Source organism: Balaenoptera ricei, chromosome 4 (genome assembly GCF_028023285.1).
Source record: "Balaenoptera ricei isolate mBalRic1 chromosome 4, mBalRic1.hap2, whole genome shotgun sequence".
Lineage (NCBI taxonomy): Eukaryota > Metazoa > Chordata > Mammalia > Artiodactyla > Balaenopteridae > Balaenoptera > Balaenoptera ricei.
Window position 1 is genome coordinate 20,842,561 of NC_082642.1, and position 26,686 is coordinate 20,869,246.

General features: G+C 37.7%; 1 protein-coding gene across 3 annotated transcripts in view; it reads left to right on the forward strand.

Moving 5' to 3' along the window:
- STAG1 (STAG1 cohesin complex component) overlaps positions 1–26,686 on the forward strand; it is a 433,060-nt gene that overhangs the window by 218,588 nt on the left and 187,786 nt on the right. For all 3 annotated transcript variants that reach the window (XM_059920266.1, XM_059920267.1, XM_059920268.1), the window contains one exon: positions 16,216–16,292. In XM_059920266.1, coding sequence (XP_059776249.1) covers positions 16,216–16,292 — 77 coding nt within the window. The remainder of the gene's footprint in view (positions 1–16,215; positions 16,293–26,686) is intronic.

A 26,686-nucleotide genomic window follows, 5' to 3' on the forward strand; every position in this document is an offset into this window, starting at 1 on the left:
CAGATTCTCAACCACTGCACCACCAGGGAAGTCCCTGCCCATTTTTAAATTGAGTTATTTGTTTTTTTTGTTTGTTTTTTTGTTTTTTTTTTTTGTTTGTTTGTTTTTTTTTGATATTGAGCTCCATGAGCTGATTGTATATTTTGGAGATTAATCCTTTGTCCATTGTTTCATTTGCAAATATTTTCTCCCATTCTGAGGGTTGTCTTTTAGTTTTGTTTATCGTTTCCTTTGCTGTGCAAAAGCTTTCAAGCTTAATTAGGTCCCATTTGTTTTTATTTCCATTACTCCAGGAGGTGGGTCAAACAGGATCTTGGCTGTGGTTTATGTCAAAGAGTGTTTTTCCTGTGTTTTCCTCTAAGAGTTTTATGGTGTCTGGTCTTATACTTAGGTATTTAATCTATTTTGAGTTTATTTTTGTGTATGGTGTTAGGTAGCATTCTAATTTCATTCTTTCACATGTAGCTGTCCAGTTTTCCCAGCAGCACTTATTGAAGAGGCTGTCTTTTGTCCATTGTATATTCTTGCCTCCTTTGTCAGAGATAAGGTGACCATACGTATGTGGGTTTATCTGTGGGCTTTCTATCCTGTTCCCTTGATGTGTATTTCTGTTTTTGTGCCAGTACCATACTGTCTTTATTACTGTGGCTTGATAGTATAGTTTGTAGTTGGAAAGCCTGATTCCTCCAGCTCCGTTTTTCTTTCTCAAGATTGCTTTGGCTATTTGGGGTCTTTTGTGTTTCCATACAGACTGTAAAATTGTTTGTTCTAATTCTGTGAAGAATGCCATTAGTAGTTTGATAAGGATTGCATTGAATCTATAAATTGCTTTGGGTAGTATAGTCATTTTCACAATATTGATTCTTCCAGTCCAAGAACATGGTATATTTTTCCATCTGTTTATGTCATCTTTGATTTCTTTCAGAGTGTTTTACAGTTTCCCGAGTACAAATCTTTTTCCTCCTTTGGTTATGTTTATTCCTAGGCATTTTACTCTTTTTATTGTGGTGGTAAATGGGATTGTTTCCTTAATTTCTCTTTCTCATTTTTCATTGTTAGTGTATAGGAATGTCAGAGATTTCTGTGCATTGATTTTGTATCCTGTAACCTTACCAGATTCATTGATTAGCTTTAGTAGTTTTCTGTTGGCATCTTTACTGTTTTCTGTGTATATTATCATGTTATCTGCAGACAGTGACAGTTTTATTTCTTCTTTTCCAGTTTGTATTCCTTTTATTTCTTCTTATTCTCTGATTGCCGTGGCTAGAACTTCCAAAAGTATGTTGAACAAGAGTCGCGAGAGTGGACATCCTTGTCTTGTTCCTGATCTTAGTGGAAATGCTTTCATTTTTTCACCAATCAGTATGATGTTTGCTGTGGGTTTGTCATATATGGCCTTTATTATGTTAAGGTAGGTTCCCTCTATTCCCACTTTCTGGAGAGTTTTTATCACAAATGTGGTCCCCCCCACCTCCACCAGCTGCCTCACCTCCTCTTCCCCCCTCCTCCTTCCTTCCCACAACCCTAGGACCCACGAGGCTGGAGGGGCCCCCAGAGAACGGAGGACCCGGCCTGGGAGCCCAGCAGCCTTCCCGGGGCCCAAGTGGGTGGGGGAAATGCCCTTCTCGCCTCCCGTGATCCTCCGTTCCCAGAGGGCCCCTTCCACCTGCTTCTTATCTTCTCCCCCCGCCCCCCGTCTCCCTCCTATGCCCCTAGGACCAACACAGTCCAGAAGGGGCCTTGGAGGGCAGAGGACGCAGCCCAGGAGCCCCACAGCCTTCCTGGGTCCCAGTTGGGCAGGTGAGACAGTAGGCACTCTTCGCCCTGATCCTTCGAGCCCCCAAGGGTCCTCCAGGCATGGGAACCCCTCCTCCCTCCCAGACACCCCTCAGGGGCACCGGTCTTGTTCAGCCTCTCCACTTCTCTTTCCCCCTAATTCCTCCCTTGTCCTACTCGGTCACTTGGTGATTCCTCCTGTCTCCTTGGGTGTCGAGGTCCCCCACCAGCATCCTGCAGGTGCCCTAGTTGTGGGGAGATGCGAACTCCATGTCCTCCCCTGCTGCCATCTTGACTCCGCCCCCTGGCTTGGTATTTTTAAAAAGCAGCAAGATGTGAGACTGAAGTCAAAAATAACTTTGCTGTGGGTCTCTGATGCAAAACCACTGGCTGCCTGCCAGGCCCAGGCCCCTCTCTAATCCATTTTGATTTTATTTTTGTGTATGGTGTTAAAGAATGTTGTAATTTCATTTATTTACATTTAGCTGTCCAGTTTTCCCAGCACCATTTATTGAAGATACTGTGTTTTCTCCATTGTTTAGTCTTGCCCACTTTGTTGTAGGTTAATTGGCCATAGGTGTGTAGTTTTATTTCTGGGTTTTCTATCCTGTTATCATTGATCTATATTTCTGTTTTTCTGCCAGTACCATACTGTTTTCATGACTGTAGCTTTCTAATATAGTCTTAAGTCAGGGCACCTGATTTCTCCAGGTCCATTTTTCTTTCTCAAGATTGCTTTGGCTATTCGGGGTCTTTTGTGTTTCCATACAAATTTTAAGATTTTTTTGTTCTAGTTTATGTGAAAAATGCCATGGGTGATTTAATAGGAATTGCACTGAATCTGTAGATTGCCTTGGGTCGTTTTGACAATATTGATTCTTCCAATCCAAGAACATGGTATATCTTTCCGTCTGTTTGTGTCATCCTCAATTCTATCATCAGCATCTTATAAGTTTCAGAATACAGGTCTTTTGTGTCCTTAGGTAGTTTTATTCCTAGGTATTTTATTATTTTTGATGCTATGGTAAATGGGATTGTTTCTTTAATTTCTTTTTCTGGTCTTTCATTGTTAATGTATAGAAATGCAACAGATTTCTGCATATTAATTTTGTATACTACAACTTTACTGAATTCATTGATGCCCTCTAATAGATTTCTGGTAGCATATTTAGGATATTCTATGTATAGGATCATGTCATCTGCAGACAGTTACATTTTAAGTCTTCTTTTCCAATATGGATTCCTTTTACTTATTTTTTCTTGTCCGATTGCCATGCCTAGGACTTCCAGAACTGTTGAATAAAAGTGACAAGAGTGGACATCCTTGTTTTGTTCCTGATCTTAGAGGAAATGCTTTTAGCTTTTCACCATTGAGTATGATGTTAAGCTGTAGATTGTCATATATAGCCTTTATTATATTGAGTTATGTTCCCTCTATGCCCCCTTTCTGGAGAGTTGGTGTTGAATTTTGTCAAAAGCTTTTTCTGCATCTATGGAGATGATCATATGGTTTTTTGTTTTTTTTTTTTTAAAGACTTATTGATTGATTGCTATGTTGGGTCTTCGTTTCTGTGCTAGGGCTTTCTCTAGTTGCGGCAAGCGGGAGCCACTCTTCATTGCGGTGCGTGGGCCTCTCACTATCGTGGCCTCTCTTGTTGCGGAACACAGGCCCCAGACGCGCAGGCTCAGTAGTTGTGGCTCACAGGCCTAGTTGCTCCGTGGCATGTGGGATCTTCCCAGACCAGGGCTCGAACTCGTGTCCCCTGCATTAGCAGGCAGATTCTCAACCACTGCGCCACCAGGGAAGCTGATCATATGGTTTTTATTCTTCAGTTTGTTGATGTAGTGTATCACGTTGCTTGATTTGAAGAGATAACGAGAAATCCTTGCATTCCAGCTTTTAGTTTCATTGATCTTGTCTGTTGTTGTCTTCGTTTTTATTTCATTTATTTCTGCTCTGATCTTTATGATTTCTTTCCTTCTACTAACTCTGGATTTTGTTTGTTCTTTCTCTAATTCCTTTAGGTATAAGATTAAGTTGTTTATCTGATTTTTCTTATTTCCTGAGGTAACATTGTATTCCCTCTTAGAACTGCTTTTATGGCATCCCATAGGTTTTGGATCATCGTGCTTTCATTATCATTTGTCTTTATGTATCTTTTTATTTCCTGTTTGATTCTTCACTGATCCAATGGTTCTTTAGTAGCATATTGTTTAGCCTCCATGTGTTTGTGTTTTTTACAGTTTTTTCCTTATAACTGATTTCTAATCTCATAATCGTTGTAGTCAGAAAAGATGCTTGATATGATTTGATTTAAATTTTCTTAAATTTACCAAGGTTCGCTTTGTGACCTATCATGTGATCTGTCCTTGAGAATGTTCCATGTGCACTTGAGAAGAATGTGTATCTTGCTGCTTTTCGATGGAATTCTCTATAAATATCAATTTGGTCTAATGTGAAATTTAAGGCCTGTGTCTCCTTGTTGATCTTCTGTGTGGATGATCTGTCCATTCATGAAAGTGGGGTCTTATAGTCCCCCATTATTGTTGTATTACTGTCGATTTCTCCTTTTATGGTTGTTAGTATTTGCTTTCTATATTGTGGTGCTGCTGTGCTGGGTGCATATATATTTACAAATTGTTATATCTTCTTGAACTGATCCTCTGATCATTATGTAGTATCCTTGTTTGTCTCTTGTAATAGTCTTTATTTTAAAGTCTATTTTGTCTGATATGAGTATTGCTACTCCAGCTTTCTTTTGATTTTCATTTGCATGGAATACCTTTTTCCATCCCCTCACTTTTAGTCTGTATGTGTCCCTAGATTTGAAGTGGGTCTCTTGTAGACAGCATGTGTACAGGTCTTGTTTTTGTATCCATTCAGCTTGTCTGTGTCTTTTGCTTAGAGCATTTAATCCATTTACATGTAAGGTAATTATTGGTTTGTATGTTCCTATTGCCATTTTCTTAAATATTCTGGATTTCTTTTTGTAGGTCTTTTTTTCCCCTTCCTCTTTTGTTGTCTTCTGTTCCGATTTGATGACTAACTTCAGTGTTGTGTTTTGAATCTTTTTTCTTTTTTGTATGTGTATCTATTGTAGAGTTGCAGTTTGTGATTACAGTGAGGTTTTGATATAACAGCCTATATATAAACAAGATTGTTTTAAGTTGCTGGTCTTTTAATTTCAAATGCATTTCCCGTATCCTGCATTTGTGTTCTCTTCTCACAGTTGCTGGTTTTGATACCATATTTGTGTGCAGATGATTTCCTACCTTTATTTTATGTTTGCCTTTACCAGTGAGCTTTTCTATTAGTAGTTTCGTTTGTAGTAGTGGCCTTTTCTTTTTCACTTTGAAAAGTTCCTTTAGCATTTATTGTAAAGGTGGTCTTGTGGTACTGAATTCTCTTAGCTTTTGCTTGTCTGTAAAGCTTTTGGTTTCTCCATGGACTCTGAATGAGAGACTTGCAGGGTAGCATATTCTTGGTTGTAGGTTTTCCCCGTTCATCACTTTAAATATTGGGTTGGCCAAAAGTTTTGTTCAGTTTTTTCTGTAAGATGTCTCTAGTAGCACTTAGTTGGCTTTAACGTCATTCAAAACAGTTTTGTTAGATTGTATTTGACAGCTGTCATATCAGCGTGCATTTTAAAAAAGACATCAAAATTGGTGAATTTTTGTGTAGCATTTAATATTGAAAATGGAAGAAAAAAAGCAACGTTTTCTGCGTATTATGCTTTATTATTTCAAGAAAGGTAAAAATGCAATTGCAACACTCAAAAAATTTGTGCAGTGTATGGAGAAGATGCTGTGTCTGATTGAACATGTCAAAGGTGGTTTGCGAAGTTTTGTGCTGGAAATTTCAACGGTATACCACGCGGGAGGTCGCTGACATAGTCAAAATATCCAAATCAAGCATTGAAAATCATTTGCACCAGCTTGGTTATGTGAATTGCTTTGATGTTTGGGTTCCACGTAAGTTAAGCAGAAAAAACGTTCTTGACCCTATTTCCCCATGTGATTCTCTACTGCAATTTAATGAAAACGTTTCATTTTTAAAACTAATTTTGATGGGCAATGAAAATTGGATACTGGATAATAATGTGGAGTGGAAGAGATTGTCGGGCAAGTGAAATAAACCACCACCAACCACACCAAAGGCTGGTCTTCATGCAAAGAAGGTGATGTTGTGTATGTGGTGGGATTGGAAAGGAGTCCTCTATTATGAGCTCCTTCCAGAAAGCCAAACAATTAATTGCAACAAGTGCTACTCCCGATTAGACCAACTGAAAGCAGCACTCGATGAAAAGTGTTCAGAATTAGTCAACAGAAAACACATAATCTTCCATCAGGATAACGCAAGACCATGTGTGTCTTTGATGACCAGGCAAAAACTATTACAGCTTGGATGGGAAGTTCTGATTCACCCACTGTATTCACCAGACATTGCACCTTTGGATTAGTGCAAAATTCTCTTGATGGAAAAAATTCAATTCCCTGGAAGACTGTAAAAGGCACCTGGAACAGTTCTTTGCTCAAAAAGATAAAAAGTTTTGGGAAGGTGGAATTAAGTTGCCTGAAAAATGGCAGAAGGTAGTGGAACAAAGGGATGAATCCGTTGTTCAATAGAGTTGTTGGTGAAAATGAAAAATGTGTCTTTTATTTTTACTTAAAAACCAAAGGCACTTTTTGACCAACCCAATATATCGTGCCGCTCTCTTCTTGCCTGCAGAGTTTCTGCTGAGAAATCAGCTGATAACCTTATGGGAGTTCTTTTGTATGTTGTTTGTTGCTTTTCACATTTTGCTTTTAATAGTTTTTTTTTGTCTTTAACTTTTGTCAATTTGGTTACTGTGTTTCTGGCATATTCCTCCTTGGGTTTATCTTGCCTGGCACTCTCTGCGTTTCCTGGACTTAGGTGACTGTTTCCTTTCCCATGTTAGGGAAGTTTTCAGCTATTATCTCTTCAAATAGTTTCTCATGTCCTTTCTCTCTCTCTCCTCCTTCTGGGCTCCTATAATATAATTCCAATGTTCGTGCGTTTAACGTTGTCCCAGAGATCTCTGAGACTGTCCTCGTTTCTTTTCATTTTTTTTTTTTATTCTGTTCCACGGCAGTGATTTCCACCATTCTGTCTTTCAGCTCACTTCTGCCTCACTCTCCTGTTGATTTTTTCTATTGTATTTTTCATTTCACTTATTGTATAGTTCATCTGTTTGTTCTGTACTTCTTCTAGGTTTTTGTTAAATATTTCTTGTATCTTCTCAATCTGTGCCTCCATTCTTTTTTTGAGATCTTGGAGCATTTTCAGTCTCATTACTCTGAATTCTTTTTCTGGTAGATTGCGTATCTCCACTTCACTTAATTGTTCTTCTGGGGTTTTATTTTGTTCCTTTATCTGGGACATATCCCTCTACCATCTCATTTTGTCTAACTTTCTGTGATTGCCGTTTCTGTTTCGCATGCTGCAGAATTGTAGTTCTTTTTGCTTCTGCTGTCTGCCCCTGTGGTGGATGAGGCTAAGACGCTCGTGCACGCATCCCTGTGGGCCTCCTGCCCACTGGTGGGTGGAGCTGGGTATTGTTCCTCTGGTGGGAAGGGCTGAGCTCAGGAAGACTTTATGCAGACTGTCTGTGGATGGGTGGGGCTGTGTTCCTGCCCTGTTGGTTGTTTGGCCTGAGGCCTCCCAGCAGTGGAGCCTATGGGCTTTTGGGTGGGGCTAGATCTTCGGGAGGAAATGGTGGCCTCCAGGAGGGCTGACACCAATGAGTACTCGCCAGAACCACCACTCCCAGTGTCTTTGTCTCTGCAGTGAGCCACAGCCTCACTCTCAACTCCACAGGAGACCATCTAATACTAACAGTTAGGTCAGGACCAGTCTCTTATGAGGTCACTGCTTTTTTCCCTGGGTCCTGTTGCACACGGGACCTTGTGTGCACCCTCCAAGAGTGGAGTTTCTGTTTTCCCAGTATTATGGAATTTCTGTGATCAAACCCTGCTGGCCTTCAAAGCCAGATTCTCTGGGGGCTCCTCCTCTTTTTGCCAGGCACCAGTGCTGGGAAGTCTGACATGGGCTCAGGACTTTTACTCCTGTGAGAGAACTTCTGTGGTATAATTATTTTCCAGTTTGTGGGCCGCCCACATGGCAGGTGTGAGATTTGATTTTATCGCGATTGTGCCCTTCCTACTGTCCCGTCACTTCTTCTTTGTCTTTGGATGTAGGGTATCTTTTTTGGCAGCTTCCAGTGTTCTGGGTTTTTTGTTTGTTTTTTTTTTTTTCTGGTTTTTTGTCAATGGTTATTCAGCATTTAGTTGTTATCTTGGTGTTTTTGTCAGAAGGGGTGAGCTCACATCCTTCTACTCTGCCATCTTTTCAGCCAAAACTGAGTCCTCTTAAATTTATTAAGACTGTTTTATGGCCAAACATATGATCTTAGAAAATGTTCCTTGTGCACTAGAGAAAAATATATGTTTTGTTGATTTTGGATGGAATGTTTTATAAATATCTGTTAAGTCCATCTGGTCTAATGTCATTTAAGGCAGTTGTTTTCTTACTGATTTTCTGTCTGGATGATCTGTCTATTGGTTTAAGTAGGGTATGAAAGTTTTCTATAATTGTATTGCTTTCACTTTCTCCCTTTGGTTCTTTTAATATTTGCTTTATATGTTTGGTTCATAAATATTTTCAAATGTTATATCCTTTTGTTGGACAACTCCTTTACTATTATTTTTTATTATATCTATACCATTAATTTTCTCTTAAGTCTGTTATGTGTGGTATATATATATATATATATATATATATATATATATATTTATCTACTGCAGCTTTCTTTTGGTTTCCGTTTGCATGGAATATCTTTTTTCCATCCCTTTACTTCAGTCTGTGTGTGTCCTTACATCTAAAGGGTGCCTCATGTTGGCAGCATATAGATGGGACTTGTTTTTTTTATTCACTTATCCACTCCATGTCTTTTGATTGGAGAATTTAGTCCTTTTACATTTAAAGTAGTTACTGATAGGTTTGTGTTTATTACTATTTTGTTAATTGTTTCCTGGTTGTTTTTATAGTTACTCTTTGTTCCTTTTTTCTTCTCTGCCTCTCCTGCTTTGTATTGGGTTGGCTGAAAAGTTCATTCAGGTTTTTCTGTAACATGTTAACATCTTCCATAACATTTTTCCATAATGAACTTTTTGGCCAACCGAATAGTTTGATGACTTTCTTTAGTGATACGTATATATTTCTTTCTTTTTATCTTCTGTGTATTTATACTATAGGTTTTTGCTTTGGGTTGTCATGACACTTAAAACAGCATTTTAAGTTGGTAACAAATTTCATCCATCCTGTTTTAAAGCTTAACGTTTTTACTCTCTTTGCAATGTCCACATTTTATATTTTTCATGTTATATTTAAAAAATCTTATGTATCCCTTAATTATTGTCATGCTTATTTTTATTACTTTTGCCTTTTAACCTTCATATTAGCTTCATAAGTCATTAATCCACTACTTTACTATATATTTACTTTTAAGTGGGATTTATTCTTTCATATGTGTTCTGATAACTAAGTAGTGCCCTTTCCTTTCAGCTTAAAGACATCCATTTAACATTTCTTGTAGGCTGGTTTAGTAGTGATGGACTCCTTTAGCTTTTGCATCTCTGAAAAGCTCTCCCTCCTTGAATTCTGAATGAGAATTCTGCCAGGTATAGTATTCTTGGTTGGAAGTTTTTTTATTTCAGCACTTTGAATATATCATGCATTCCCTTCTGGCCTGCAGAGTTTTTGCTAAAAAGTGTGCACATAGTGTCATGGGAGTTCCTTTTATATAGCTAGTTGTTTTTCTCGTTGTTTTTAATATTATCTTCTTGTCTTTAACTTTTGACATTTTATTTTTAATGTGTCTTACTGTGAGCCATTTTCAGTTCATCTTTTTTGGAGCTCTCTAGGCTTCCTGGACTTGAATGTCTGTTTTCTGCCCCTTTCTCTCCCTCTTCTTCTTCTGGGAGACCTAAAATGTGAATGTTAGTATGTTTGGTATCATCCCATGCATCACTTAAGCTGTCTTTGACCTTTTTCTTTTTGCTGCTATGATTGGGTAAGTTCTAGTTCCTTGTCTTCAAGTTGATTGATTTTTTCTTTTGTTTCATTTAGTCTTGAACCCATCTAGTGTACCTTTCAATTCAGTTATTGTGTTCTTCATCTCTGTGAATTCTATCGGTGCTTTTTTATGTTTTGCGTCTCTTTGTTGAAGTTCTCACTGTATTTATCCATTACTCTCCCCATTTGATGGATATCAAATGACCATTACTTTTTTTTCCCCCTGAAGTTTTGTTGTTCTTTCATTTGGAATATATTCCTCTGTTTCTTCATTTTGCTTGACTCTCTCTATTGGTTTATATACAGTGGATGAAACAACCACCCCCTCCCAGTCTTGAAGGAATGGCCTTGTGTAGGAGATGAACCTTTTTGTTCAGCCTCGCCCCAACTATTGGTCGTCTTTCAAACCTCTTTGCTTGTCCAAGCATCCTAATATATTTTTAATAGCTCCCAGTAGTTGAGGATGTGCCAAGGCCTGTCACTGTCCCAAAGTGGAAGATTTCAGCACCTAGATTCAGGCTGACTAGAAGCCAGGCCATCAGCTAGCAGTTTTTAAAAGTATGTAGATATAATATATGCAGTCCTGAAAGGCTGCAAGCATAAGCCCCACTGGTTACCAGAGCCAGGCAATCTGGAAGTATACCTTGGGCAGCAGTCAGAAAAATCAGAGCTTCAGATGAGTGTATAACTTCTTTGTAGGAGATAACAGTGAGCTGGAACAAGGCAAAAGGAGAGTGCCAAAATGACATCCACAGTCTATGTTCCTTTAGAGCTGCTCCATATGCCACTACATGTGTGTCAAACCTAAATCCTGTTGACATATATACACTACCAAATGTAAAATAGGTAGCTACTGGAAAGCAGCCGCATAGCACAGGAGATCAGCTTGGTGCTTTGTGACCACCTAGAGGGGTGGGATAGGGAGGGTGGGAGGAGAGATGCAAGAGGGAGGGGATATGGGGATATATGTATATGTATAGCTGATTCACTTTGTTATACAGCAGCAACTAGCACAACAATGTAAAGCAATTATACTCGAATAAAGATGTTAAAAAACACCCTGAAGCCTGCTTCTCAATCCAAAGCTGCAGAAGAAGCAAAGTGGCCTCTTTCATAGAGCGGGAAATGTGCTTCAGCCAGCTGTCTGTGCAGTGAGCAACGTGTGGTAACCTGCCCAGAACCATCCCTCTAATTGCCACAGTCCCATGGAACCCAGGTACCCAAGCCCCTTTTGCAACCAGACCCCGGTGATCAGGGGGCCCTGGGCTCCAGTTGCAAAATGTCCCAGGTATTAGACACAGAAACCAGGGTATCAGATGCATGTCAAGCTTCTCACCAGGAGACACTGGTGCTCTGGAACACTGCAGAGAGTGAGTGTGAAGATAGTGCCCACCCTCTGAAATCTTTGAAAAGGATTACAGTCAACCCCTAGATGCATGTTTAAAGAGAACCCTGCCCCTCAAGCCACAGTCATAATGTTTAGCTAATAGGTCTCTTTCACAGAAAGACTGAGTTCTTGGATCTGTTGCCTCTTGCTGTGCCCTGGAGGTGGTAGCTGGTTTAGAACTCTTTCTTCATTGGTTACAGTGTTGCAGTACCTACAGATGTCAGCCCCACTGGCCACCAAAGCCAGGTGAAGTAAAGGTGATCCCTGGTAGCAGTCACAAAAATCAGGGCACCAGATGGGTATGAGCTCCATTCTGGGTGACACTGATTATTACAGTTGCATGTGATCAGGAATGCAAGCTCCCCTGGCCTCTAGAGCCAGGCGATCAAGAATCATGTCCTGGGCAGCAGCCGCAAAAATTAGGGCACCAGGCACATGTAGTCTCCCTTTCGGGAGATATTGGTGCTCTGGAGCACAGCAAAGGGAAAGTGTGAGTTGGTGCCTGCCATTCTCCATCCCCAGAGAGTGTTTCAGCAGGCTCCTAGAAGGGTGTGTTAAATTGGATGCCTGCCCCTTAGGCCATGCTTTTAATGTAAGCAGGTGATCCGTATTCAGTTCAAGTTGAGTTGCCTTAGGCTGCCTCTGAGCTGGGCCCTGGGTGGATGAGTCCAAGTTGTGCAGGCCGTTTAAGAGCTTTCTACCAGATTGGTGTTGTTTTGTGGGTCTCAGGATGTGAGGCTCTGTTGGTTTTCAAAATTAGATGTGTTGGCCGGGGTCGGGGGGGTGGGGTGGCTTATCTCTCAAGTGCATGTCTTTAAAATTTTTGGTGCCTGATGTGGGGTTTGAGCCCTTCAGTCCTCAGGGAGAAGCCCTGATTTTGAGTTCCCTCCTGCTTATGGTTTCCTGTGCTGTAGGTCGGGTTTATTTTGTGCCATATTTGGTGAAATTTTGTGGCAGCCTCTCTTATCTGCTTTGATGTGGTTTTCTTCTCGTTTGCCTGATGTATAATTGTCATTCAGCCAGCCTTTATGTTTTTTTAAGAGGAAAATTTTCCATATGTAACTAGACTAATTCTGTCCATGGGAGAAGATGAGTGCAGGGTCGTCCTACATCACCATCTTGAACTGGAACCTATCCCTTCTTTTTTCAGGTGTTAATATATCCTACAGGTCTTTTCGTATCAGTCATAGATAGCTTTATTGTTTTTTATGTCTCCATGGCTTCCATTGACCTTAAGAGCCAATTAAAAGTAGTGGTTTTCATGGATCTATAGCCAGATTGCCTTCATGCAGGCCATGGATGTGCTGCTGGAAAACCTTTTTTACAAGTTGCTAAATCTCTAGGTGCCTCAGTTTTCTCATCTGTAAGATGGGAGAAAAATTGTATTCTGAATAAGGTTGTTGGGAAGTTTCAGCACTTATTTAGCACAATGCCTGGCAGATGGTGAGCACCCAGATGTAGGCTGCCACCACCATTGTCGTTATCATCACCATTTTTACTTATTTAATCAGATTCTTATTTATGGGCATATGGGGTTTTTTCCTATTTTACTGTTACAGTGCTTCAGGGAATAACCTTGTATATTCATTATTTTGCACATGTGTGATTTTATGGATACTTTGTAACAAGTACAATAGCAAGACAAAAGAGGATGTAAATTTGTAATTTTGGTAGACATTTGCCGAATTGCATACCACAGGGATTGTATCAATTTCTGCTGTTACCAGCATTTGACATAGTTTAAATGATTAAGAACTTGATGGTAGTTTTCTGATGTTACTTCCATTTCTAAAATTATTCATAGTTTAAAATGACAATTTTGAAAGTTCTTCCTTTTGCTTTATTAAAAGTACAATCTTGTGAGGAGGGCCTGCTCAAGCGAACTTTTACTTTTTAATATAAAATATGTATGTTGGTGGCTTATTCTTTTAGGATTTTCATAGATAACTTGTTAGTATTTAAGAGAGTGGAAGATGATCTTTTCTCTCTTTTATTCTTTATTTTCAGATATTTATGTTTCCATGAATCTGAATCATTTCAGATTTTTTATTTACCTTTACTATCCATAATCTTAGGATAATCTTCTATTAGAAATATGCATCTTTAAGAACCAAGAATCCAAAGATGAACTGAGATTAGCTTTTTAATTTATTTTGAACATTTGTGTTGAATTAGGGCAAGAGTTTTTTCTTTGTCAAAGAAAGCTTAATAGGACAGAGGAGTTAACATGTCAGGCATTTTTCAAGGTTCATGGGGGAATACAAAGATCAGTAAGTAGTGGTCTCTGTCATACTTTATTCTAGTGGGTGAGCTAGGTAGGTAGGGACCATCTCCGGGTTAGAAAATGTAAAAGGGCAAAGAAGAATGCTTGGATGGAGCTTTAGAATTACCTGTATGTACTCAGGTTAAATGACTAAAAGTAGGTGAAAGAAATAAAAATAAGTCATCAGAGAATATAGTGTAAATATATACTGCTGTGGGAACCAATAAAATAAACAAATTCTTTAAATACATTAGATAGATTATTACTAAGGAAAAACTGTTTGTTGTAGCAGTTCGGAGACAGCTGGTGTGAGGAAGCAGTTTCTGTAGAGTTGTGGTACCCAATTGGAGAAGAATGAACAGTTGGAAAATAAGTAAATAGGCTAATCTTTGGAATAGTCATTGTCATTGGCAGGAGAAGGAATTTCTTCCTTAAAAGAAAAATCATAACAAGCTTCTGTTCATTTTCAAAATTATGGCTTTTAAGCATCTGATTTTATTTTATTAGTAATTGATATTTGTATATTGTAGTCATCTTTAAAGATGCTAAGCACGAGGTTGTTTTTTTCATATTGCTTTTAATGCTAGTTACTGTTTGGTTGCCCTTCACTTTACCACATTAAATTGATGCAGTGAAATAGTCCTCTCTTTATGAACTAACATAGCTATTTTATTGAAAGTATAGTTAAGACTCCACTGAATATGAAAACTGCCATGTCAATCATGGATATAGAGTAGTTGAACATTATTTACACTGGGAGTATTTTAAGAGTGATATGTGCAACTTATTAATGAAGTAGTAGAATTAGTGTTGTCCCTTTTCTTGAATTTTTAAAAAATCAACTTTACCAAGATCTAATTTCCATACATTAAAATTCACACACAGTATACAGATAGATGGTTTTTGACAAATGCGTACAACCATGTAATGACATTCCATTCAAAATATAAAATATTTCCATCTCCCTAAGAAGAAGAGTTAATTCTTCCCATGTTCAAAAATTTTAACATCTAATTTTACTTCTTTTGCTTTTTTATTAGTACTTATGAATGTAATTTTACTTATCAAGAGTACCATGAATTAACCCCTGAAATTACATGCTTTTTATCTATGGGAATCTTATTTCAGATTGACAGAATATTTCATGACCCAAACAAGGTTAAATAGAAACAATTTTGTTTGAGTGATTTTAAGAACGTCTAACAGAAAGTTACTTTTATTTGAGATTAGTTACAATTATCAGTTTAGCACACTTCTTGTTTATTTAATTTTTTAAAATCCTCTGAAAATAAAGGCTGTATTGTAGTACATAAGCAGTCTGTCTTCAACACTGTTGAATACTCTCTACATTACTGTTTTTCACATAAAAAAATAAAATCAGGATAAAAAGTTTCTCATTTTGTTTCAGAAATTGCATGTTGGGGAAGAACTCTTTAAAAATACTTTTCCTTTTCATCCACCTTCCAACCTAGACTGTCATCTCTAAAGTTGAATATTGGGAATATCCATTGGTGGTACTTAATTCATTATCCAGAAAATGAATGAGAGCTATGTATCAGTAAATAAACTGTGCTTTTAAATGATTCTGATTAAAAGATAGGGCAGATATCATTTTTCTCATTTTATAGATTTTAATTCAGTTAAATTAAGTTTAATAAGTGCCAAATGTTCCATTGTAGTTTTTGTTGGGACTCTGAATTAAGATCATACTTTGACTTTTAGTGGCTGTCCTACTGCTCCATGGTCTTTCCTATAAGAGTACAGTACATTTCAGAGACTCTTCCCACCTACATTCCTAATTGTGATTTGAGTTGGAGCTGGTAATCACTGGCAAGGAGCCTGTCAGAGGTTATAAAGTAATTATTTTCTTACTGATTCATTGAGTGTTATTCTTGTGATTTTTAACTTGAGTATTTTATACTTAAACAGTTGAAACTGAACCTCATTTAATTATTAGGCTGGAATTCTTTGTACCTAAGTTGATTTTTGAACCTTATTCTTTAAATGTTATTTTTAACACAGGTTTTCAATATAAACCACTCATTCTCATAAGAGTGATAATATTTACATAACCATATTTGAGATAAAAATAAACTAAGGTAAAAGTAGTATGAAAGAATGAGATGTTGAAAGAGGTTAACTTTTTCTTTGGTTGTTTGATCCTTATGTAGAAGTTACTGAGCAACTATTCATGTTCAAAAAAACAAATTTAACTGAAATGTGTTGTTAGATTACGGGACATGTAGTTTTAATTTATCAAAGAATATTCTGATGATTAAAAAATATCAGAGGGAGCCTTGAAGGGAGATAACACTCTCTATACTTGCATGTTTTTCAGACTAAGGCAGCCAGCTATATGTCTGGTTAGCACCAGTATATATTTAAGTCAATCTTTAGGGGCTTCTCTACTGTATAAATTCATTGTTTTATGTCTTTGTCTTTTCCTTCTTCAACACTTCTCTCAATATTTTTCCTTATACTTATCTAATTCATAGGATATTCAGGGGTTTTTTTTAATGTCTAAAGAACTTTTAAATTCTTAAACAAGGGATTCCTTTAGAATAGATAGAAGTTTGGGGGAAGTAAGAAAAACCCAAACACTTTCATATAAAACTTTTCAAATAGTGCTCAGGTTAAATTTAATTTTTAGCATGGGATAGAAAAAGATTAACTATAAAATCTGTTGTTCCACAGGTACTGTGAGAATAGAGATGTTTCGAAATATGCAGAATGCAGAAATCATCAGAAAAATGACTGAAGAATTTGATGAGGTATAGCATTTCAATATTTATACAAACTGCCTGCTTACACTTGTAAATGGTGAATATGTTATTTGAAGTTTTGTTTTGACTTGGTGTTTAGTATAAGAGAAGATACACTGTTTTCTCATTTATATGATAATCCATGCTATTAATTCCAAAATTAATCTCATTCATTTGGGAATTTTATTACATTGCATGGAGGTAGTAGCACTGATGGCTGATATGGATAAGAAAATTTATGGTGTGAAGTAGAAGTTGACTCTTGACATTCATTCTTGAAGACCATCTAAAATTCCTGAATTTATAAATACATCTCCAGCAATTTCATGTTCTGTGGAATACTAGTCTTGTTAAATGCTTTAAAGAAAAAAGGGTTGGAGGTCAAGGAAGTGTGAGCAGGCTGCCTATTATACCTACCTTAGAGATTGTGAAAGCATATTAACTTATTTAAGGTTCTTAGAAATCCTAATGGAGAAAAATCTCCTTAACTTAATTCAATCCAGAATTCCCAAAATTATTTTACATGGATCCCCACCACTGACATATCCACACACACACACCTCCACCCCCTCGCCCCTTTCCCATTTTCTGTGTGTGTGTGTGTGTGTGTGTGTGTGTGTGTGTAAAACTTGAACTTCTATTTGGGACACTCTACATGAGATAATCTGATTTCCATTAAGAATACAAGTTTTCTTTTCTAGTCTTCACAAATTAATCATGCAGAAACTATTTTTTTCTGCATGATTTTCCATTTTCACTGAAATATTCACTCAAGCAGTTTTACACTGTAAATGTTGAGATACTTTTACAGTTTTATTTCTTTGTTTTATTTATGGTGAACTCAATTCATGTCATGCTTTAGGCCACCATCAATTCCAGTTTTAACGTTCTGCCTTTGATTTAATTAAGATTTCTATTTTCTGAATTAGGTGTTCCTTTTTCTTGACTTTCAACACTAACAACAAAGATTGGTTTTCTTCTAGATCCACTCTTTTAGTAAGATGGGGTTAGGCTTTTTATTAGTAGTAGCAGTAGTGTTTATTTTTAATTAAAAAAGTACTATAAACACATGTCAAAGCAAACATTCAAACACAGGCTGTTCAATATATGTCTTTCTCATCAGGTGTTCACCTTTATTCTAGCAGCAGTATGAAAACGTTTTACAGAAACATTCTGTCAGTGGCTTTCAGACTATTTATTCACGTTTTATGGGAGGTAGGGGAGACCTTAAATTGTCACCTATGCAGATATACTCCGTAATCACTTGTCTTCATTTCTGTAATCCAAAAAGCTCTGAAATTCCAAAACCTGGCCTAAAGTAACATGAGGCTACTTACAATTTTTATTTATCACAGTCAGCGTGAATATCTGTATGCATTGCTGTTAAATGTTAATGTTCTTGATTACAGGGGGCTGCCCCAGCTTCTTTTGGGGTATGATAAAATATAAGGTATATGCACTGTATTAACTTCCAAAATGCAAAAACTCCTAGATTCTGAAACATTTCTGTGGGACTACTGTTCACTAAAAAATAATTTTGTTGTTGTTACTACATGTGTTTTTATATGTTGCAAATAGAAGTTAAAGCCAGATAAGATATAAGTTAAGGTGCAAGTAATAGGTTTACTCACCAGCTACTATACTAACTACTATGCCAGGCTTGCAATACAGGTGATTCAGATTGTAGATTTAAAAGTAGTATGTATCTTGGACCTTCACAGCACTAACACGTGATGGAATGATTATTAAGAGTTTAAGACAGTAGTTTACAAACATTGCTGCACATTAACATCTCATGGGGATACTGATGCCTGGCTCCCTTCCACATCCCCCAGACATTTTGATTTACTTTGTAAGGCATGTGACCTGGATATAGAGATTTTTTTAAAGCTCACCAGGTGATATTCTAATGTATAAGAACTATTGAGAACTATTGTTCTAAGGCAAATAAAAAGAGGAAGCCAAGATTTGTTATAAAAACACTTCATATATGAAAACAGAATGAGGGGGAAACAACAATGAATAAAATGTAGCAAATGAAATTATTCAGAAGGCATTCATTTCATATTCCTAAACATTTTGTCCCAATATTTGAGATTGTTGACCTAATCAAAGAAGACTTTTAAAATCATCATTCTGTTATTTTTTTAAACAGTATATCTAATACAGTTTGGATTATTAGAATGTATTAATTTAAAGCAGAATTTGGTATCTTCTGAGGCTACTTAGAAATAAATAAATATAAATATAATTGTGATGATTAGAAGTTTTAATAAATATTGTCAGTTTCAATTTAAAATATCTATATAATGCTTTTAATTAGGTGGCTTAAAACAGTGTCATAAATAGGATGCTTACTGACTTTGCTTGAGACTTTATTGCATAACCAATTTGAAAAGTAAAAATTTAAACTCAAAATAAATAAATAAACATACAAACAAACAAATAAATAAAAATTCCAGAGATGATGTTAGTGAGCAGGATGTGCCAGACCTGTTTGACACTGATAATTTAATTGTCTGCAAGTGTGACAAGATTCATCGAAGCAAGAACAAATGGAAATTCTATTTGAAAGATGGTATTACGTGTTTTGGAGGGACAGACTATGTATTTGCAAAAGCCATTGTTGATACGGAGTGGTAAAACTTACGAGCTGAATACATCATAAACATATGCTGGGACTGTGTCACATATTGTTCACTGTATTGAATTTAATGAAATTATAATTCAGATGCAGATACAAAAAAATTTATCTTAAACTCTTTAGCAAGATATTGATCTTTTGCTACTCTGTATACACTCAAGAATGCATTTAAATGCTTTCATATTGTTAAATGTACAGTATTTTAAGTTCTTTTTTCTTCAAAATACTGTATAGGTTATTTAGTTCCTTGGGAGTGGGAGGAGGTTAGTTTTGGTGAATTATATTTTGTGATAAAATTCTGAAATATCAAAGAACCATTAGATCCCAAGATCCTAGAAAAATGCCTAGTTAACAGGGAGTAGCCATTAAAATTCTTTTGAATGAATGAATATATTGTATTATAGCAAACTAAAGTAAAGGTGAGATGAGTTAGAAGTCATTTCAGTTGAAAGTGTTTAAATTGAATAAGGTAGTCCAAGAGTATGTTATTGACTGAAAAAGTAGTATACTGTAGCTTCTATTCCTTATTACAAATTGGTTATAACTACAGATCTGCACCTGGCCACATGTCCTTTGTAATTGTAATATCAGCCTAATTTAGAAATATAATATGTTAATTCCCAGAGCAGCCTATAGCTTTTTAAAGTCAGTAGATATACTTGGTTCCTGTTGGAGCCAGTTGCCAGGAGGTAAAGCACACTGTAATTGTATTTCTTCCCCAGATTATTACAATCAGATCTCCGTGTATCAATTCTTAGATATGTTTCCCAAAGGTCAATTTGTGTAGTTTTCATATATTTCAGTATGACATCTATGTAGGGAAACCTTTGCAACACAACACATTTAGTATTCAGCTGACCCTTGAACAACACGGGTGTTAGGTACTCTCAGCCCCCTGTAGCTGAAAATCCTCATATAATTTTTGACTCCCCCAAAACTTAACTACTAATACTCTACTGTTGACTGGAAGCCTTACCAATAACATTAACAGTCGATTAACACACATTTTGTATTTTATATGTATTATATGCTGTGTTCTTACAATAAAGTAAGCTAGAGAAAAACTGTTATTAAGAAAAGCATAAAAAGGGGAAAGCACATTTACAGTACTGTACTGTATCATTACTGTAAGTTTATGTCATCTGTCTATAAGCTAAGTCATCTGTCTGTTAGTACCTATATCAACATTGTCTTATATGATGCAAAACACCATAGATCTTATATGTATTATTAACACTAGACATCAAAAATGAAAAGATAATGTGAATAATTCATATTTTCTTACAGATATGATGATTTATGCATTGATAACGAAGAAGCCAGCAATCTGATTGCTTTTTGCTAGCCTAGTCTAACTGATACAATTGTTTCATGGTAGCGTAGCCTTTATACTAGTGAATGAATTGTTATAAAATTTTTATGGCATACAGTATTACTGTCATATTCATAATACAATATTGGAAACACTGTTACTTTTCTTAAGAAAAATCACTTACCTGTGATGATAAGCTGATATGCAGTTTCTCCAACTATGAGAGTGAGAGTGTGTCATACTGTACAGTAATGTAATTCTTTGAAAGCAAAGTTATAGAACAGTATATATTAAATATCACTCACCTTATGCCTATGTATGGGTAGGCTATCCACTTCAATACAAGTCTTGCATACGAAGCTCTACACAATGAATAGTTAGGCAATGATGATATGACACGAGTGTCTCATACAGTTCTTGCCATACAGTACTATTTTCACATGAAGACACTCACACACATATACAACAGATATGTTTATTAAGTGTATGGCATGGTGATTATTAACTGTTCATTAAGTGGAAGTGGATCATCACAGAGGTCTTCATCCTCATCCTCTTCACATTGAGTAGGCTGAGGAAGAGGAAGGGTTTGTCTTGCTGTCTCGGGGATGGCAGAGGTGGAGGAGGTAGAAGGGTAGGCAGGAGAGGCAGGCATATTTGGTGTAATTTTATGGAAATACATCATAATTTCTGTTTGAATTTTGCTCTTTCATTTCTCTAACATAGTACCAGTCCTTCTTCCACCATTTGCTACAGTTTCAATGCCCATATCACAGAAGGGTTCATGTTGTAAAAGAAGTTAAAAGCAGTGTTGAATAAGCAGAACCCTTCTACCAGATTCTCTAATGTCATTTGTTTTCTGGCAATGCTTCTTCTATGTCTTCTTCCTCATTGTACGGCACTGGTTAGGAAGCACTCATCTTCATCAAGTCATCTTCTCTTAATTCCTTTGGTGTAGTGTCTATTAGCTCTTGAATTTCTTCAAGATTCATATCTTAAAACTCTTCACTGCCCCCCTGCCCCCCACCCCAACCTTTTTTGCCATATCCACAGTCTCTTTCATGATTTCTTTGATCGGCTCTGTCCTTAGTCCTGTGAAGTCATGCACAACATCTGGGCAAAATTTATCTCCAGCAGGAATTCATTATTTCGGGCCTGGTAGCTTTCATGGCTTTTTCTGTAACAACAATGGCATCTTCAGCTTCAGTGGTGTAGTCCTTGCAGACTTTCATGATGTTCTCTCTATGGGGGTTCTCTTCCATAGCCCTGACAATCCTTTCCATAGAGTACTGTGTGTAATGAGCTTTAAAGGCCCTTATGACTCCCTGATCTATAGACTGAATTAGAGATACTGTGTTTGGGAGCAAGTTGATCACTTTGACACTTTTGGTGTTGAACTCATAGGGTTCTGGGTGGCCAGGGGTATTGTTCATTATAAAAAGAATTTTAAAAGTCAGTTCCTTACTGGCAAGGTACTTCCCAACTTCAAGGACAAAGCATCAATGGAACCAATCCAGAAAAGGGTTCTCATTGTCCATGCATTCTTGTTCTACAACCAAAAGACTGGTAACTGGTGTTATATTTTCCCTTCAAGGCCTGGGAGTTTGCAGCTTTACAGATAAGAGCAGTCCTGATCATAAACCTGACTTGCATGTGCACAAAAAGTAGAGTTAGCCTGTGCCTTCTTAGCTAAGTCCTGGTGCTCGCTTATCTTCCTTACTAATAATGTTGTTTGTGATGATTTTTTCCCGAGTAGGGCGCTTTCATCTGCATTAAAAACCTGTTGAGGCAGACTTACCTATCACTGAGCAACTCCCACGTGCAAGTGTAAATGTCTCTTCTGCTGTAAGTTTGTCAACTGTCAGTTAATTTGTAGGCTCTCTCTGCAGGACCCAAGCTGGAAAAGAAAAAAGTTTTTCTTTTCAGCAGTTTTGTTGACTAGGATGGGATGTTTGGGACTCCCGGCTCACACCAGAGACTGAGGCTGCAGCTGAGATCACCAGTCCAGCGAAGCTGAGCTCCTCGCCTGCCACCGGGATTTGTATAAAAACACCTGGCTGCAGGCAGTGAGGGATCTGCCGTGCTCCTGGAGAGCAGCTGCTGGCACTGCTGATGCCAAGCTGGGTGCTGCAGCTCTGCCTAGTCCCAGCCAGCACCCCATTCTGATCGGGCCAGGAGAGAAAACAAGATGGCAGAGTAGAAGACCTTGAGATCACATCCTCCCATGAGAACACCAAAATCACAACTAATTGCTGTACAACCATCAATAAAAAAGACTGGAACCTACGAAAAAGATATTCTACATTCAAAGACAGAGAAGCTGAGATGGTAGGAAGGGTGCACTCATGATATAATCAAATCCCATACACCCTGGGTGGGTGACCCAGAAGCTGGAGAATAATTATATCACAAAAGTTCTCCCACAGGAGTGAGAGTTCTGAGCCCCACATTAGGCTCCCCAGCTGGGGGGTCTGGCATCAGGAGGAGGAGCCGCCAGAGCATTTGGCTTTAAAGGACAGCATCTCCTGATCACAGGAGCTCCACAGAACTTGGGGAAACAGACTCCACTCTTGGATGATGCACATGAGGTCTTTTGATCACCAAGACGCAGGGAAAAAGCAGTGACTTCAAAGGAACCTGGGCCAGAACTGCCCGCTGGTCTTGGAGGGCCTCTTGGGGAGACAGGGGGTGGCTGTGTCTCTCTTGGGGCATAAAAGGTGGTGGCGAACATATCTGGGAGAAATCATCTGAAGGCTGACATCTTGCTTGGAACATTAGTGCCAAGACCTGGCCCCACCCAACAGCCTGTAGGCTTCAGTGCTGGGACATGTCAGGCCAGATAACCAACAGGGCTGGAACATGATCCCACCCATCAACAGACAGGCTTCCTGAAGACTTCCTGAGCCCATAGCCACCTCTAGGCATGCCATTTGACATGGCCCTTCCCACCAGAGGGCCAAGACCCAACTCTACCCACCAGGGGGCAGGCACCGGTCCCTCCCACCAGGAAGCCCCCACAAGCCTCTAGAGTAGCCTCACCCACCAGGGGGCAGACAGTAGAAGCAAATTCACAGTCCCAAAACCTGTGGAACTGAGTCCACAAACACAGGTCAGAACCTACCGTGGGACCAGCTGATAACTGGCCATTGAGTTACGAGAGGAGCTGTACTACTGGGACACATAGGACATCCCCTACGGAGGGCTACTTCTTCAAGGTCAAGACACATAACTAACCTTCCACATACATAAAAATACAAACAGAAGTTTAGACAAAATGAGACAGCAAAGGAATATGTTCCAGTTGAAGGAATAAGGTAAAACCCCAAAACAACTAAATGATATGGAGATAAGCAATCTACCTGAGAAAGAGTTCAGAGTAATGATTGGAAGGATGATCCAGGAATTCGGGAAAAGAATGGAAGCACAGAGTGAGAAGTTACAAGAAGTTTTTAACAAAGGATTAGAAAAAATAAAGAACAACCAAACACAGTTAAAGAATACAATAACTGGGGCTTCCCTGGCAGCGCAGTGGTTAAGAATCCGCCTGCCAATGCAGGAGACACAGGTTCAAGCCCTGGTCTGGGAAGATCCCACATGCCGCGGAGCAACTGAGCCCATGCGCCACAGCTGCTGAGCCTGAGCTCTAGAGCCCACAAGCCGCAACTACTGAAACCCGCACACCTAGAGCCCGTGCTCCCAACAAGAGAAGTCACCACAATGAGAAGCCTGCGCACCGCAGGAAAGAGTGACCCCCGCTTGCCGCAACTAGAGAAAGCCCACGCACAGCAACAAAGACGCAATGCAGCCAAAAATAAAAATAAATTTAAAAAAAATACAGTAACTGAAATGAAAAATACACTAGAAGTAATCAATAGAATAAATGAGGCAAAAGAACAAATAAGTGAACTGGTAGACAGAGTGGTGGAAATCACTGCTGCGAAACAGAATAAAGAAAAAAAAATGGAAAGAAAAAAGGATAGTTTAAGAGACCTCTGGGACAATGTCAAATGTACCAACATTCGCATTATAGGAGTCCCAGGAGGAGAAAAAAGAGAGAAAGGGCCTGAGAAGATATTTGAAGAGATAATAGCTGAAAGCTTCCCTAACATGGGAAAGGAAGCAGTAACCCAAGTCTAGGAAGCAGAGAGTACCATACAGGATCAATCCAAGGAGGAACACAACCGAGATACATTGTATCAAATTGACAAAAATTAAAGATAAAAGAAAATATTAAAAAACAATGAGGGGAAAGCAACAAGTCACACACAAGGGAACCCCCATAAGGTTATCAGCTGATTTTTCAGCAGAAACTCTGCAGACCAGAAGGGAGTGGCATAATATATTTAAAGTGATGAACAGGAAAAACCTACAACCAAGAATATGCTACCCAGAAAGGCTCTTGTTCAGATTCAATGAAGAAATCAAAAGCTTTACAGACAAGCAAAAGCTAAGAGAATTCAGCACCATCAAACCAGATTTACAACAAATGCTAATCAACTTCTCTAGGCAGAAAAGAACAGTCCACAAGTAGAAGAAAGTAAATTATGAAATGGGAAAGCTCACCAATAAAGGCATACAGTAAAGGTAGGAAATCATACACACACACAAATATGATATCTAAACCAATAATTGTGAAAGGAGGAGAGTGTAAATGCAGGATATTTCAAATGCATTAGAAGTTAAGAGATTGACAACTTAAAACAATCATTATATGTATAGATTGCTATATCAAAGTCTCATGGTAAACCAAAAATCTATAGTAGATAATACACAGAAATAAGAAGAAGGAATCCAAACACAATACTAAAGAAAGTCGTCAAATCACAAGAGAGGAGAACAAAAGACAAAAGGAGAAAAAAACTTACAAAAACAGATCTGAAACAACTACAAAATGGCAATAAGAACATACATATGGGTATTTGCCTTAAAGGTAAATGGATTAAATGCTCCAACCAAAAGACATAGGCTGGCTGAATGGATACAAAAACAAGACCCATATATATGCTGCCAAGAAGACAACCACATCAGATCTATAGGTACATACAGATTGAAAGTGAGGGGATGGAAAAAGGTATTCCATGGAAATGGAAATCAAAAGAAAGATGGAGTAGCAATACTCATATCAGACAAAATAGACCTTAAAATAAAGACTGTCACAAGAGACAAACAAGGATACCACATAATGATCAGAGGATCAGTCCAAGATGATATAACAATTGTAAATATATGCACCCAAAATAAGAGCACCTCAATGTATAAGGCAAATGTTAACAGACATAAAAGGAAAAATTGAGAGTAACACAATAATAGTGGTGTCCTCTAATACCCCACTAACGTCAGTGGACAGATTATCCTGACAGAAAATCAGTAAAGAAACACAGGCCTTCAGACATTACATGAAATTTCTAAAAATCTTATATGTTCTGGTATAATGTTATAAGTAATAATCCTAGTTATTACTTTAAAATGTATATCTCAGAAATAACTAATTTTCTTGTCAACTGCATTATTATGAACTGTCATCAAATCTTTAACCGTGGTCATTGTTAAGTCTTTTGTCATTTACAGACAGTTCTGGGTGTACTCTGATGATTTTGCAAATATGTTCCTATAAAAGGGTTTCATCTTCAAGAAATACATGGAAAAGACTCTGACAAGTACAGGTTTCTGGTAACGGACTGTACTGCTGAACTGAATGAATAAGCATTTTCAGAACTCTAATGAAAAACTGATGAACTCATAAAAGTGCTAACAAAAGATCAAGACGAAAAAAAAAAATTAATTACATGGGACTGAGTGAACTGATGAGGATGAGTATAATTTTTGTGACTTTCTGTCTGAATTTAAAAAAAAAAAAAAAAAAAAAAAAAATTCCACAAGGACTCAGAGGCAAAGAATATACAAATCAATTTTCACTGCAAAGTAAAGGAGCTGTTACAGTGGAGGATTACTGGACTGAATGTCAATACTATGACATAGTATGAGTGTGTTTCATGTTTGGTAATTGCAATCATTGTTGCTTTTGTTGTGGTCATCCATGTACAATGCTTGGTGTCAGTCGATTTATCTCTTGTAAAAATAAAATACAGTGTGTGTGTGAAAAAAAAAAAAAAAAAAAGAAACACAGGCCTTAAATGACACCTTAGACCACATGGATTTGATTGAAATTCATAAAGCATTCCATCCAAAAGCAGCAGAATACACTTTTTTTTCAAGTGTACATGGAACATTCACCAGGGTAGGTCACATGCTGGGCCACAAAGCAAGCCTCAGTAAATTTAAGAAAATTGTAGTTTTATCAAGCATCTTTTCTGTCCATAACACGATGAGGCTAGAAACCAACTACAAGAAAAAGAACTGCAAAAAACACAAACGTGTGGAGGTTAAACATATTGTAGTAAGCAAGCAATGGATCACTGAAGAAATCAAGGAGGAAATCAGAAAATA